This window comes from Parambassis ranga, chromosome 13, assembly GCF_900634625.1.
Source record: "Parambassis ranga chromosome 13, fParRan2.1, whole genome shotgun sequence".
Taxonomy (NCBI): Eukaryota; Metazoa; Chordata; class Actinopteri; family Ambassidae; genus Parambassis; species Parambassis ranga.
This window is the reverse complement of record NC_041033.1, coordinates 19,194,362-19,208,448: the sequence shown is the minus strand read 5'-3', so window position 1 is coordinate 19,208,448 and position 14,087 is coordinate 19,194,362. Positions and strand designations below refer to the sequence as shown.

The 14,087-nt window shown below is 41.2% G+C and overlaps 1 protein-coding gene across 1 annotated transcript in view; it reads right to left on the bottom strand.

Annotated features, from left to right (window-relative positions):
* Positions 1–1,756: 1,756 nt before the first annotated feature.
* The window catches only part of gbe1b (glucan (1,4-alpha-), branching enzyme 1b), a 72,725-nt gene continuing 60,394 nt past the window's right edge, over positions 1,757–14,087 (bottom strand). The window contains exons 15-16 of the mRNA XM_028419244.1: positions 12,724–12,841; positions 1,757–3,669 (exon numbers count right to left, since the gene is read on the bottom strand). Coding sequence (XP_028275045.1) covers positions 3,607–3,669; positions 12,724–12,841 — 181 coding nt within the window. The 3' untranslated portion in view covers positions 1,757–3,606. The remainder of the gene's footprint in view (positions 3,670–12,723; positions 12,842–14,087) is intronic.

The following is a 14,087-nucleotide window of genomic DNA, read 5'->3' as shown; positions in this document are numbered from 1 at the left end:
CATTAATATGAGCCAAAACATCACCAAGTCCTGACAGTGGAAAAAATAGAAAAACAAATGAAACTGAAATATTTTATGTTATTGTTTATTTATGACAATGATCCAATATTACTTATATGTGAGTGCCAAAAGTAGCCTATGTGAAAATTGTCAGTTTAGGCTTACTTTAACTTTGCTCTTCTTTAACTATTCTTTCAGGTGCCAGCCAGGATGATGGTTCAGTTCTACACAGCCATCACTGAGTCCGTCTTCACCTCCTCCATCACAGTGTGGTACACTGGGGCCACGGCCAGGGACCAGTACAGACTGCAGCGTGTTGTGCTCTCAGCTGAGAAGGTTGGAGGCTGCAGCCTGCCATCTCTCCAAGACCTGTACCTCTCCAGGACTCTGAGGCGTGCAGGTCAGATCACAGCTCACCCTTCTCACCCTGGTCATGGACTCTTTGAGCCACTTCCTTCAGACAGGAGGTTACGGTCCATTCGGACCAGAACCTCATGCCACAAGAACAGCTTCTTCCCCTCTGCTGTTGGACTGTTGAACTGTAATTAACACACTGCTCTGCACTGTTATTTCACAAGGTCACTTTAGTATAGTCACTGCACACTGATGACTATCTGCACTGTTTAAGTCCATCTTGCACTACTTGCACACTAGTACCACCTCACCGATCCATGTGGTACCTGTTACATTATTACACTGTTACACTCTTTCATATCAGGGTCTATGTTTGCAATTACAACCACCACTCATGTTCTGTTCTGTTCATTGTATGTCTGTTATGTCATGTCAATTTATAGCTTTACTCTTAGATTACATTATTTACCTTATTTACTTGACCTTATTTTTATCTTATTTCATGTTAATTATTATACGTTTTATGTATGCAGGCAAATTCCTAGTAATGTGAATCCTCTTCACTTACTGATAAAATGACTTGTGTGGTTGTCTTGCTGCATGACCCACTTTGTCTTGAGCTCCCAGACAGATGTTGGCGTTTTCTTGTTGAACTTCAGAATGTATCGTTCCATCAATGCAGGCAAGTCATCCTAAATTCAGATGCAGCAAAACAAGCCTGCCATGTTTAACAGATGGGACGGGTTCATATATGATGTGCCCATTTGTCCTCCCAACATGCGGCTTCTCATTTAAGAAAGATTAAAAATATTTTCCCAGCAGCCCTCTGGCTCGCTCACATGAGCTTTGGAACAGTGCAGACAGGCTCCAGTGACATCATCCTCCAGGCCCCTGCTGCCACCTTTAAATTCCCCATGCTTCTCACATGTTCATTGTAATATGTATCCATAAAAAAGCAGCTGTTTAAGTTTGAATTGCTCACACAATATAGCGTATGTATGTTCGTGACATAGATTATGAGCTTTGCACAAGAGTATAACAGCATACCTAAAGTGATAATGAAAGATAATTATCAGACAAATTATTGGCACATTTTAAATAGAGATCTCTTTTTCTGGCTTCATACATATTTGAGAACTCTCACTGATGAAACTGACTGACCATTCAAAATATTTAAATCAGAATAACCTCTTGAGACCAAAATCAACTGTTTTTGTTTTAAGGCTCTGGTGACAGAACCATCAAACTAGCCTGTGAAGAAGCTCTTACATTCCCCTAACAGTGCAGTGAGACAGAATCAGTAGTCAGCCCGCACACTCGGTTCATCCACATTCTCGTGGCTTGACAGACTCTGATTTATTATCATTAATAATAATGAAAGAAATATGCTGAAATAGTTTCAGTGTATCAGACATCAATTTTACTTCTGGGAACAAATGCAGACAATTTATTTTGGCAGTAGTAAAATGACAATGACATTGGGTCAGATGAGGGATGATTAAACACTCCAGTTCAGTCTCACAGCCTCATTGGTTTAAATGTATGCACAGAGAGCCTCTCTGTGCTTTTTCAAGAGGTGGAGAAAGACATTTTGGAAGGCAAAGACAAAAAGAAATGACATGTTCATGGCTAAACAGAGAAGAATGGTGCAGAATGTGAATGTGTTTTCTTCAGCTGGAGGGTAGACAATTACAATACAAGGCTTAAATGACTGAGAATCTGCACTAATGCAGTAGGTGTGGATCACAGAATTACGGTATCCATGGCAGTAAATCAAAGAATTTGCCTTTATCTGAGACGCTGCAAATCAGCTCTTGTTTCACTTCTATCAGCAGCGCTTCGACAAAAAACGTGCGGAGAATGCTTAAAATCGTCCAAAAGACATCCATTCATATGGAAACAAGGGACTTTTAGAGGAAGGATGGAAACTAGGAGAGCCCAGTGGAGGCTGGAAACAGACCAATTATCACAGTCATAACGTTTCATGGCACTTTTTTTGAGTTCCTCATTCCTTATACATTGTAGTTGTTCAATAACCTTCTCACATAAAAGCTAAGGAATAGGAAACATGAGATGAGCACAGAGATGTTCAACCATCAGGTGTGTGGGGACAAAAGTCACAGCTAATTGGAAGACGCACATGTCGCTGTGTGTGTAAATTTAGGCTGTTTCTGTGTTCTGGGGTAATCCCAGGGGAATGCGACAATACCTAATGAACACATAAATCACAGTGTCTTACAGTGTGTGTGTATGTGAGTGAGTCATACCTGTAACACTGTCTTCTCCCACACAAGCACATATGCTGATCCTCAGTGTCAAAGCTTGCCGACGTAGGATTTAGTTCAATGAAATTCTCGACATAAACTACTTTAATGTGTAGTGCAGATGAAAAACGATGCATTACTTTATGCAGTCGGGGGGGAAATGGTGTCATTCAGCTACAAAATGCTGCTTCTGTATTATGCAACAAAATCCAAATGAGGTGATTTTATCACTGCTTTTTCTGCAAATTACTGGCTTAATAACTGAGCCATAAATAACTGCTTAAAATCTCCCAGTAGCTGCATAAATTCAGACATTACAACACAACTGTTTTAGATAGTCATTAAAAGTATAATAATTCAAGGCAGTTTGTGCAAATTACAGCTTATTTTTAAAAATGTTAAACATGCCCCACAACGCAAACTAACAAAGACAAATTACCAGTGATAACATACCTGGACGATTCTGATGTTCAAGTGCTTGTAATACTGTGAATATTTCTATGTCTTGGACACTGTAATGTTATATTATATTATTATACAAATTAAATAAATTCATTCTAAACATTTTCTTCTTCTCTTTGAAGATTTATTATGCTCTCTGCCACAGTTGTCGGTCATGTATTTCAGATGACATGCCAAATGCAACAGAGCCTATAAATGGCTGCTGGCTCCTGGTGGATGGACTCGGCAGGGTTTTTGAGTTTTAGCATCTAGCTGCTGGTTATGTTGGACACTTCCCAAATGGACCAATCTGCAGTAAATGGGGTTACACCGCGTCTAAGGTTGCAGATGGCGTTTGAAAGCACACAAGCTCACCATGCTGTTTTATTTTTTTTCCTCTCCCCCCCTTGTAGTAAAAAGGCTCAAACACAAAAAGTGGGTGTGGGTTGTGTGCAAGGTTGACACTTTAAGATGAAGGTGATTGTTAACACTCAGTTTGAGTTTGGAATCCATTCTCAATCCTGGTCTCTGTGGAGACAATCATCCTCTAATAACAGTAATCTATCTCCTCGTTGGCCAGGACAATAGCTGTTCTGCAGGGGATGTAGACCTGAGAGAGGCAGAAAGACAAAGGCAGGGAAGAAAGTGGGGAGAAAAGTGAGATGACAATTGAAGATTAATGATGTTAAGAACCTCACCCATTTTGTGAGACTACCAAATGTTCAGGTTTATATTTTTTGACACATTCAACGGTCACTTCTCTCAATCAAGAGCTTTGTGATTTGCTTAAAAAAACTTTACTGAAGAAATCCAGCAGCACAAAAGTAACACTATCAACTATATGAACCAATAACACATTATTCTGTACAAAAATACAGCACTGGAAATTGAATATTGGCACTAGTATACAGCATAGAAGGCAGAGACGGATTAAAAAGACAGTGAGGAAGAGGACGGGAGGCGCATTTGGAAAGAATGATTTGAGACATCTGCGCAAAAAAATAACTCCTGAGAGGAGACAAACACTGCAGTGCTGCTCGAAGAGAAGCGTCAAGGTAAGGGAGGCATAATCAGAGTGTGACAGAGTTGCAGCCACGTTAAGACCTCTGGGTGGCACTGGAGTCAGCATATCAGGCAGCAGTGAGGCGAGGTGTCTGAAAGTGCTTTAACTTGTGCTGGAGCGTTTCATTTGAAGCTTCGAGCTACGGAGGATGTGAATCCTGTTGTTTGTGGTGTCGCAGGATTCGTGATCGCTGACTTAATCTGTCTAAAATGCACATAATTAACATTGTATTCCAATTAAAAGGCTGTGCATTCAAGTGAAGAATCCTCCCCCCACTAATTTTATACAATTAAATATTATCTGTGCATCAACCATAAATTTGGTATTCTGCAAATGTACAGTCTGCCAGTGAAATAAAAAAAAAAAAGAACAGAGGAAACACAGCCTGGAAATGTCATGTTGTGTGTATATATTTATACATATACACACAAACAGTACAAGGAAATCTTACCGAGGGCGTCAAGTGGTATAGCTAATAAAGTGTTTGATCAATCCTTTTGATATTCACAGTGTCATTTGGAGGCACACAGCCACAGTGTACCATTAGTCATCTCAGATTTATGCCAAAGGAAAAGCCAAGCAGACATAACTGATGCTATATTTCCCAACAGAAAACTAAAAAAGCAAGCAGAGCTGTAAACAATTCAATCACCCCCCTGAACTCTTCAAGCCGCCCCTCGGCATCAGTGGATCTGAGCTCGCTGTGGATGTGTTTCTTTGGTAACAGTTTGTCACCGAGGGTGTCAAGCAGCCCCGGCACTGAAACACTGACACAGACATTGGTGACTAATTAAACAGTCACAGTGGGAGAGTCTCCATGCAGGAGCACCGCAGAGAGAAGGAAAGGCAGAATGAATCACTGCACCTGTTTAGACAAAAGCTACCACAGCGCCTAACCTGGAATATGTCAACAGCTTTTATTTCCACCAAATAGATAGCAATAGTGACAAATTCTAAATTAATCTGTGAACAAAGAACAGCACATAGTCCTGAGTGTTGGCACTGCAATTAGCAGACGACTTTCTAATTAACATATAACTCCTCACAACATTGGATGCACGTGGAGTTAAACACTGTAACTAACCTGTCACCTTTTAACATTTACAAGACAATTAAAAGGACATCAAATATTCACGTTCCTGTCTGCTCCTCATCAGACACATCCACCGTATACTGAGCCAAACCAGGAAGTTTCAAAGCTGCGTCCAAAGAATTTGAATAACTTCACACAACTTCAGTAGGTGTTGCTTTACAGCATGTCTCCAATCATGTTCTTACGTACATCCTCTTGCTATTTTAAGCGCATTCACACTGTGAGTACCTGGATGATGTACTCAGGAAGTGATGCACACCTCTAGAACACGTGGCGGCTGAGGAGTGTTTTTACTGAGCTAATTTTCCAGTCTGTAATGTTTCAGTGCCAAAAATGGAAAATAAGCTGGTCAAATTCTTTTTAAAAAACAAATCTGATAAATGGACACATGGAGAAAAGTCAGACAAAATCAAGTTGCATACTGCCAGCTGGTGAGGAGAGAAGTGCAGATCTACCTAATATCAGGACAGAGATGGCCTGAAAAACAAGGTTTTGTCATTTCAATGAGAATCAGGCAATGTCAATTAAAGGTAGGGTAGGAGATTTTGAAAACTCAGTGAGAGTCAGCCAGATTTGGAAAGTAAACACACGCCCCTTTCTCTCGGAGCTCACCCCGAAGCCACGCATACTCCGCGCAGGGTCCACCCGGAGGATTGGCTGATGTTTTTAGAGTTTTATAGCTTCCACAGATGATTCATATTCTTCATTTTAATGCGAAACTGCCGAACTAATTGGTTGCTATCAGATTGTAAAGAGAAGTTACACTAATTTAACAAAAAGTGCATCAGAATGAAATCTCCTACCCTACCTTTAAAGGTTGTTGTAGCAGCAACGAGTGCATTGTGGGAGTTGAGGTCCAACATTTTTGTTGCAATCTGTCACTGTAGAGAGTGACAGCAGAGTTTGTAGTTTGCAGTAATTGTACACATTGGAGAAGGAGCCACATTCTAGCACAACACATAATTACCAATCGTTATATATAAAAAATCAAACATGCACATATGGACATATCGGTATCAGGCAAAAACAGGTGGGCAATGATTTAAATTAACTTCTCACCTATTAGATGTTTTTAGATGTCTTTACTACAATATGCACAGATGAGTATCTGCATGACGTGTCTGCACGTACGACTCCAGTCAGAATAGTCGACTCTATTCTGTGAATGAATCTTATCCGCTCTGATCACCCTGCTGATCTGCCAGCCTGACTTCACATCCCCATAACCCATGTGTGATCTATGAATCATCCATCCAGAAATCACACACACAGACATGCAGCATTCAGATGAGTTTCTCAGGCATAATTTTCATCAGTGTAGCACAAATGTTTAAGAAAGGAGACGTGCAACAACCGGCACCAGTCTGCAGCTTGTGATGGGATTTATAAAATGTTGTATGTCCACAGGCCCTCTGCTGCTTTCTGATTAGTCATTTGGAGTAGGTGTTTACCACCGACACGCTCATAAGACAACAGCAGTCTGATCCAGCAGCAGTTATTACACAGTGATCTGCCATTTTTAATACCAGATGTGCAAAACAAAGCAACGTAGTGAAATGCATCAATAGCAGAAGGTTAACCAATGCTGGTTGTCCCTTTTCTGACTTCTTTTGTCTCACGGATGTTCTCGTATTGCCCCCGTTGTACACAGGCATGTGAGAGTTTGGATTTTGTACTCCCTTGAAGAGCACAGTCCAGCCTTTGGGCTAATACTCAATCTAACTCAGTGTTCAAACACACTGATAAAGGATTCATGAGGTGCTTTGCAGGAATATATCATCCACTCTCACCCCAGACCCCAGCTGCTAGCAAGAGCACAGCCTGACTATCTGTGCACTTTAACTCTCTAGACATGTCTCTGTTTGGCTCTATTACTCACTTAACAAGTATCAACTCCCTGTAAGCACTTCTGTACAACTAGGTTGTACTTTAGGCCAAGAAGAAAGCTCTGCCTGGGTAACAACACAAACCTGACTTGGGTGGTTAACTGAGCCTGTAATTAAAGGATTATATCTGTACTTTTTTATGTGAAAATAACTAACTAAACATCATTTATTCTGAAAGGCTTAATTTAATTATTAAGTCTCTAAAATGATAATAAATACATTAAGTCTACATCACACATATTAATGCATGCCTCAGACAGTATATATAGGGTATATATATATGAGGACTTACACGTGAGGATGTTTTATGTGTGTGTGTAAAAGTGGGAAGCCGCTCCTGTCACAGTCCTACTCCCGTTAGTTCACACCTCCTCATCAACGTCAGGCCTTAGATCTCATTGATGGAAATGAACATCTTTTGATCATTTGCCACGGGCCTGCTGCGTTCTCTCACTTCACTTTTCTTCCTCACTTCAGCTTAATTTCTTTGTGTGAAACAGTCAAAGGAGACAGCCCCTTTGATGCATGCAAAGTTTATCAAAAGATTTTGAAGCTGCTAATTATTCATCAGCGGTTCTTAGCATTACATCTTTGACATTATAACACCCATACAAAACTGTACATGTGACATGTACCAGAAGAGGGTAAATTAAAATAAAACTTTCCCCACACAGGGATTTTTTTGGGGGCTGTTTTTCTGCCAAGAGGCTGCAGCGCATCAAAGGGAGGATGGATGGGGCCCATGTACCATCAAATCTTGGGTGAGAACCTCCTTCCCTCAGCCAGGGCATTGAAAATGGGTCGTAGGTGGGTATTTCAGCATGACAATGATCCAAAACACACGGCCAAGGCAACAAAGGATTGGCTCAAGAAGAAGCATATTAAGGTCTTGGAGTGGCCTAGTCAGTCTCCAGACCTTAATCCCATAGAAAATCTATGGAGGGAGCTGAAGGTTCAAGTTGCTTCAGCCTTGAAACATTAATGACTTGTAGAGGATCTGCAGAGAGGAGTGGGACAGAATGCTCCCTGAGATGTGTGCAAACCTTGTGGCCAACTACCAGAAACATCTGACCTCTCTGATGGTCAGCAAAGTTTTTGCCACCAAGTTTTGCAAAGAGATTAAATACTTATTTCATTCATGAGAATGCAAATGAATTTCTAACTTTGTTGAAATGCATTTTTCTGGATTATTTTGTTATTGTTCTGTCTCTCACTGTTCAAATAAACCTACCATTGAAATTACAGACTGATCATTTCTTTGTTAGTGGGCAGACTTACAAAATCAGCAGGGGTTCGAAAAATTTCTTCTCTAACTGTACAATATTCTCCTGAAAGCCCTGTTTTCAGGAGAATATCAGACTGTCAGTTTGCTCACATAAAGAATGCTGTAACATGTTTTATCCACATAAAGCAGAGTGTATTTTTTAACGTTTTTTTTCTTTTAAATAAAGCCTCAAGGCCAGCTGTTCAAAACTCTCTTCATATTAGCAGGGATAAAATGAAAAGAGGCTGATTCTGTTAACAAACCACCACCTAACAATCGCACACAAACATGTTACATCAAACATCACAAACACTACGACGCAGCCCAGACCTGTTAGGAGGCTCCAAACAGACCCCCACAGACTAGACTCAGAGACCCAAAGTCCTCTGCCTCCTGTGGTGGTGATGCTGCACGTCTTCCAGTTCTGAAGCAGCTTAAAGTGTGTTTCGGTGAACTTAGAAGGCCACAAGATACTTCTGCAGAGAAGCTTGGACAGCACATCTGCAAACGCCCACGCTCTCTCCGTCCTAAGGACACGTACTGTTTGTATTTTGATCCCTCACCCGGACTTATCTCACATGCTCAGCTATTTCTCTTTTAGCCAAAGAGTTCGGATCCATCCAATGTTGCTGCTCTTATAAATCAAAGTAACACTTTAATTTCTTTCCTTTTTTTATCTTTTACAAACAGTACAATTTAAAAAAAAATCAAAGCGTGATATTTTCTATACTGACAATTGTATAAGACAGGGAGCCTTACAGGATGCATTCTGCCTTTCACCCAGCATCAACTTTGACAGGCTCAGTGCTCACAAACCCTCTAATGGATAAAGACGTTTTTTCAGCAAAACAATATTTGTATTTAAGTGCAAGACTGAGTCACCATGCTGGCTATAGCCCACACTGTAGAACTTGTTGTTCTTATGTTTGTTTGTCAGGAGAAAGTGGGGGCATCTTTATTGATTTTTTTCTATAATGCAGAAAAGGACAAGACTGAAAGGGTTGAAGTGATTTCAGATGACAGCAGTCCACGGGCCTGAACTGTAAACACAGGGCATCATGGTTACATGATGTTCACCACAGCCTACCCAGCCACTCAACACTACTGGCCCCTATCCCAATTATGTGCATTCTTAGGCTGAGGTGTGATGTGTTCTTGGAGGATATATGAGAGTTTATTATCGCGCTGTAACGAGGAAGCTGTAGAACTGACAAAGCCATTAAAAAGACAGGAGAAGAGAACTTTGCACAGACTTTGAAAGCAAAAGTTGTTAAATAAAACATGGCCGACGTGGGCACCCTATTTGGCGGCCCCCGCAGAGGCTCTTGTCTGATTATTCTTGTCATAATCAGGTAGGTGTGAGGAGGAGGAGGAGGAGGAGAAGAAAAAGCATCTTTATGCAAGACTACAGTCTTACTTTGCAATCTCTCTATGACGGAGCCAATAAGAGAGGTACAGTAAGTGCAGAGAGGGTCCTGACTTCGCCTCCCTCCTCCCTCTCACTTCCTTTCATTTCCCATTAATCCTCGACGGAGCCAAAATTATGACTTGTTAACTAAACTTGGGCCAAGAGGGACGTGGAGAAGCAGTGGTGTTTGAATTAATAAGAGTTAGGAAAGATTTAAGAGACTGTGGAATTTGTGTCCTTAACTGATGAAAGCTGAGCTAATACGACGGAGGATCAGGGCCCGCATGAAAGAAGGAGAGGCTTTTTAACAGGGGTCGACAGAATCCTAAATAACGCTGAATTGATGCACTTAATAGCAGCATGAGCTTTGCCAAACACATTTTTTGATGCTCCGTCCAACTTTTAATATAGCGCAATATCCTCTATCCATTAACTGCAACACTCTCGGTATTGATCTGAGGAGGTTCAAGTTGAGTTCAGATAAACAAACACCTCGTCAGGTGCTGTGTCAACTTCAGTATCAACTGAGCAGCTTAAGTACCGCTTGAAGATGTTTATTAATTTACTAAACAAACTGAAAAACCTCCGAAGATGATGATGATGACAGTGCAGGCCTCTTCACAGACATCACTGTCCTCGTGCATTAATTAGATTCATTAACATAAGATCTAACGCACGCAGTCAGCCGTGTGTGTTTGGATATCTGTGGTGATCCTAACTAATTCATCCCTGACCTTATTTATACACATCTTACTGGCTTTCAGCATTTTAATCACAAAAAAAGTAAACCCGGAAAAAAAAAGAAGGAATATCCTCAAGCACTGTTTAAAATGCATATCAGTGTTTCTTTCAATGTTTCAAGGACAGATCTATTTCATTCTAATAGCCTTAAGGAGTCTGCATGATGGAGGCCCAGTGGTTCATCCTCCCAGATATTTTTCTCCCCTCTATGATGTTTTGTAAGCTTAAGAGGCATGCACATAAAAAGGTAAGTTCTAATGCCATGAATAATGCACATTGTTTGCTGGAGAATCCGAAAGAGCTGTAGATATCAGATTCACATAACGCTCAATGACCCCAGGATAACTGTCAGCATGAGCAGTGAGTGCATGAGTAAAATACATAAAATCTGATATTCACAAAGTCTAATGCTGTGGAGACCACAAACAATGGATACAATCCCCTCATAGGCACATCTAGTTTGCTTTGGATGTAGGCATATTTGATCATTTTCTTGATTTTTGTAGTAAAAGGTAATAATATTAATAAAGAAAATACAGTGCAGTGGTTTTGCTGAAAGTCCCAGAGCAGGGAGACGGTGGCTTTGTACCAGAACATCTTTCATGCCAGCACACTTAAATCTGATTAGAAAGGCTTTCAAAGATCCTCTGACTACAAACTGCATTCAGTCTAATTAAACTGATTTGTGGAGTCAGATATGGAACATAAAGAGAACAAAACACTAATACTCTGACAGATTTTCTCCCATTTGGTATCTTGCTGCAAGCATCAACAAAAAGTTCCTGCAAAAAGTACCACACTTAACTAGAAACTAAACAGGTGGACCAGTGTCATTCCATTTCACAAAAGCTGCTAATGCTGGAGCATTAGGGTACTTTCTGCAACGACAAAGGGTCTGCATCAAGTTTGTCAACATGAACCGTCCTTTGTCTGCACAGATTTGTCCATTAGCTACACATGCAACCAGGCAGGAGTCTGCGTGATGATGTCCAGGCTGCCGACAGTGTGTACAAACAAGCTCAGATCATATGATCCAGTAGACGCCACCAGTCGACAGTTCAAGCAAGAGGGGTGGTGAAGGAGAAACACACTCTGCTGCATCCATTGACGCTGTTGGACGTGTAGCTGGGGAGCAGCTGACACAACTGCAGTGCATCAAAGAGAGGATGGATGGGGCCCATGTACCATCAAATCTCAGGTGAGAACCTCCTTCCCTCAGCCAGGGCATTGAAAATGGGTCGTGGGTGGGTATTTCAGCATGACAATGATCCAAAACACACGGCTAAGGCAACAAGAAGAAGCATATTAAGGTCTTGGAGTGGCCTAGTCAGTCTCCAGACCTTAATCCCATAGAAAATCTGTGGAGGGAGCTGAAGGTTCAAGTTGCTTCAGCCTTGAAACATTAATGACTTGGAGAGGATCTGCAGAGAGTAGTGGGACAGAATGCCCCCTGAGATGTGTGCAAACCTTGTGGCCAACTACCAGAAACGTCATTCATGAGAATGCAAATTAATTTCTAACTTTTTTAAAATGCATTTTTCTGGATTATTTTGTTATGAAATTATAGACTAATCATTTCTTTGTTAGTGGACAGACAGCAGGGGAGCAGTTGATGTATACCTGGGTGGAGATTTGCCTCTGCACGTTTACAATAATGTATTTTGTTGGAAGTCAGTACAAATGAAACGCTCCATTTTTCGTCATTTTATAATGTGTTTATGTACAAATAGGACAAGACGTGAGACAAGTGACTTCGTAATGCTACAGGCAAAATAGATTTGGAAACTACAAAGATGAAGAAAAATGTTTGTCCAAACTTTTAATCCTTCACTTTGTTGTTTTTCAAGTTATTTCTGGAACTGTCTCATCACCGCCCACTACTCCCTTTGATGTTTTTCAGCTGTGAGCTACTCCTCCATTAGCCTCCATATATGCACTGCATTGTGGGACAATAGTGTCCATCAACAGCACACTCAACTGTCATTTATATGCATAATGACATTTCCAAGTGTGCTTCATTTTGTCACTTTTTTCAGTATGAATGTACAACAATGTCCAAAGCATGTTAGAATTAGTATGCAGAATACAGGATAGGTTATTAGACTCGACTACAACAGCCCTGGACTTATAACTGAAGCATGCTCCAAATATGAGTAACATTCAACACAAAAGATGACCTTGGACAAGTCAACAGTGTGGATATATTTACCAGCAAGGAGTTGGAGCGGCCGTTGAAGGGCTCATCCAGCGTGAAGAACTCCGTGTTGTGGTCCAGCCGTCCGTGACCTCCATACAGACCCTCATCTGAATCCAGCTTGATTTTGTATCTGGCAAGGATTGAAGTTAAGGTGCAACAGCAGTGGGAAACTAGCTTATGAGATCGAAGACATAAGATGAGCAAGAGGGAGTTTTATCACATGTGCTTTAGGTGTGCAGGCTTGGCTTACCACTGCTGAGCTGGTTCAAAACCCTTATTGAAATCCTCACATCAAATCAGCATTCATCTCCTCCTCCTCCTCATCATGGCATCGCAAAGTGACAGTGCGGAGCCCAAACAAAGAGAGCGCTGCGTGAAATTAACATAAATATAAAAGTGATTCAGCCATGGCTCACTCATTCAGCCTGCCTGTCTAATTTAGCTAATTCACCGCATAAATAATGAATTTAAAAGAAAAAAAAGTGATCAGAATGAGTGACAATAGAGGAGGGACCACAAAGAACAATCTCTGAGATTTTTTTTTTTTTAAACTTTTACTTTCTCTACATGTTGGAAGATTAGCTGTGACTCAATTTGTGGGCTGCATCCTTCAAATGATGCCATGATGTGGCCTCTGTAGACCATGAAGCTGGAGTTGTCTGTGCTGCTCCTGGGGTTCCATATTTGTGCACACCCTCCACTTCCAGGGAAAAGAAGGCTGCATTTGACGGAATCCTCCCAACAGAGACAGCCTTGTCAAGCTGCTGTGACGCAAATGTAGCTCTTAGTGTAAGTTCAATCAGGAAGACTCTGTTTCCCATCATTCACCATTTATCCTAATCTTCCTAATCTCTCTCCTTCTATCCCTCACTCCTCTGCTTCCCCTCTCTTCCGCTCTCTTAGTCAGGTGCTTAATAGAAAGCTACTCCCTCACCAATCAGCTGTCGCTTTCCGTCCCTCTCCTGACCAATCACAGCTTAGCAAGAAATTTAAAAGTCTCTATCTCCTCTCCAGTTTTCTTCTGATCAAACCCGGCAACCCTCCTCCACCCCAAGCACCGCCAGATCCACGCCAGTTCAGGCCTCCTATCTCCTGCCCTCCAGCTCTCCACCACCACCAGGTCTAGACCCAGGGTGGATCGACAGGGTCTAGGACGCCAATGCACATTCAAACTTTGTACTTAATAAATCCTTCGCATTCAGTTCGCTGAGTCTCTCATGATTGAAATGTTTTCAAATGCAGACCCTGCATTGAGACACAATGATGTAGTCTTGAAACTGAAGGAATTTTGAATGCACAGACATTTCATTTATATGTAAAGATCTCTTACTAAAGCTTTAAATAGTCAGGAATGCTCCAGCGAGACCTTCAGCAAA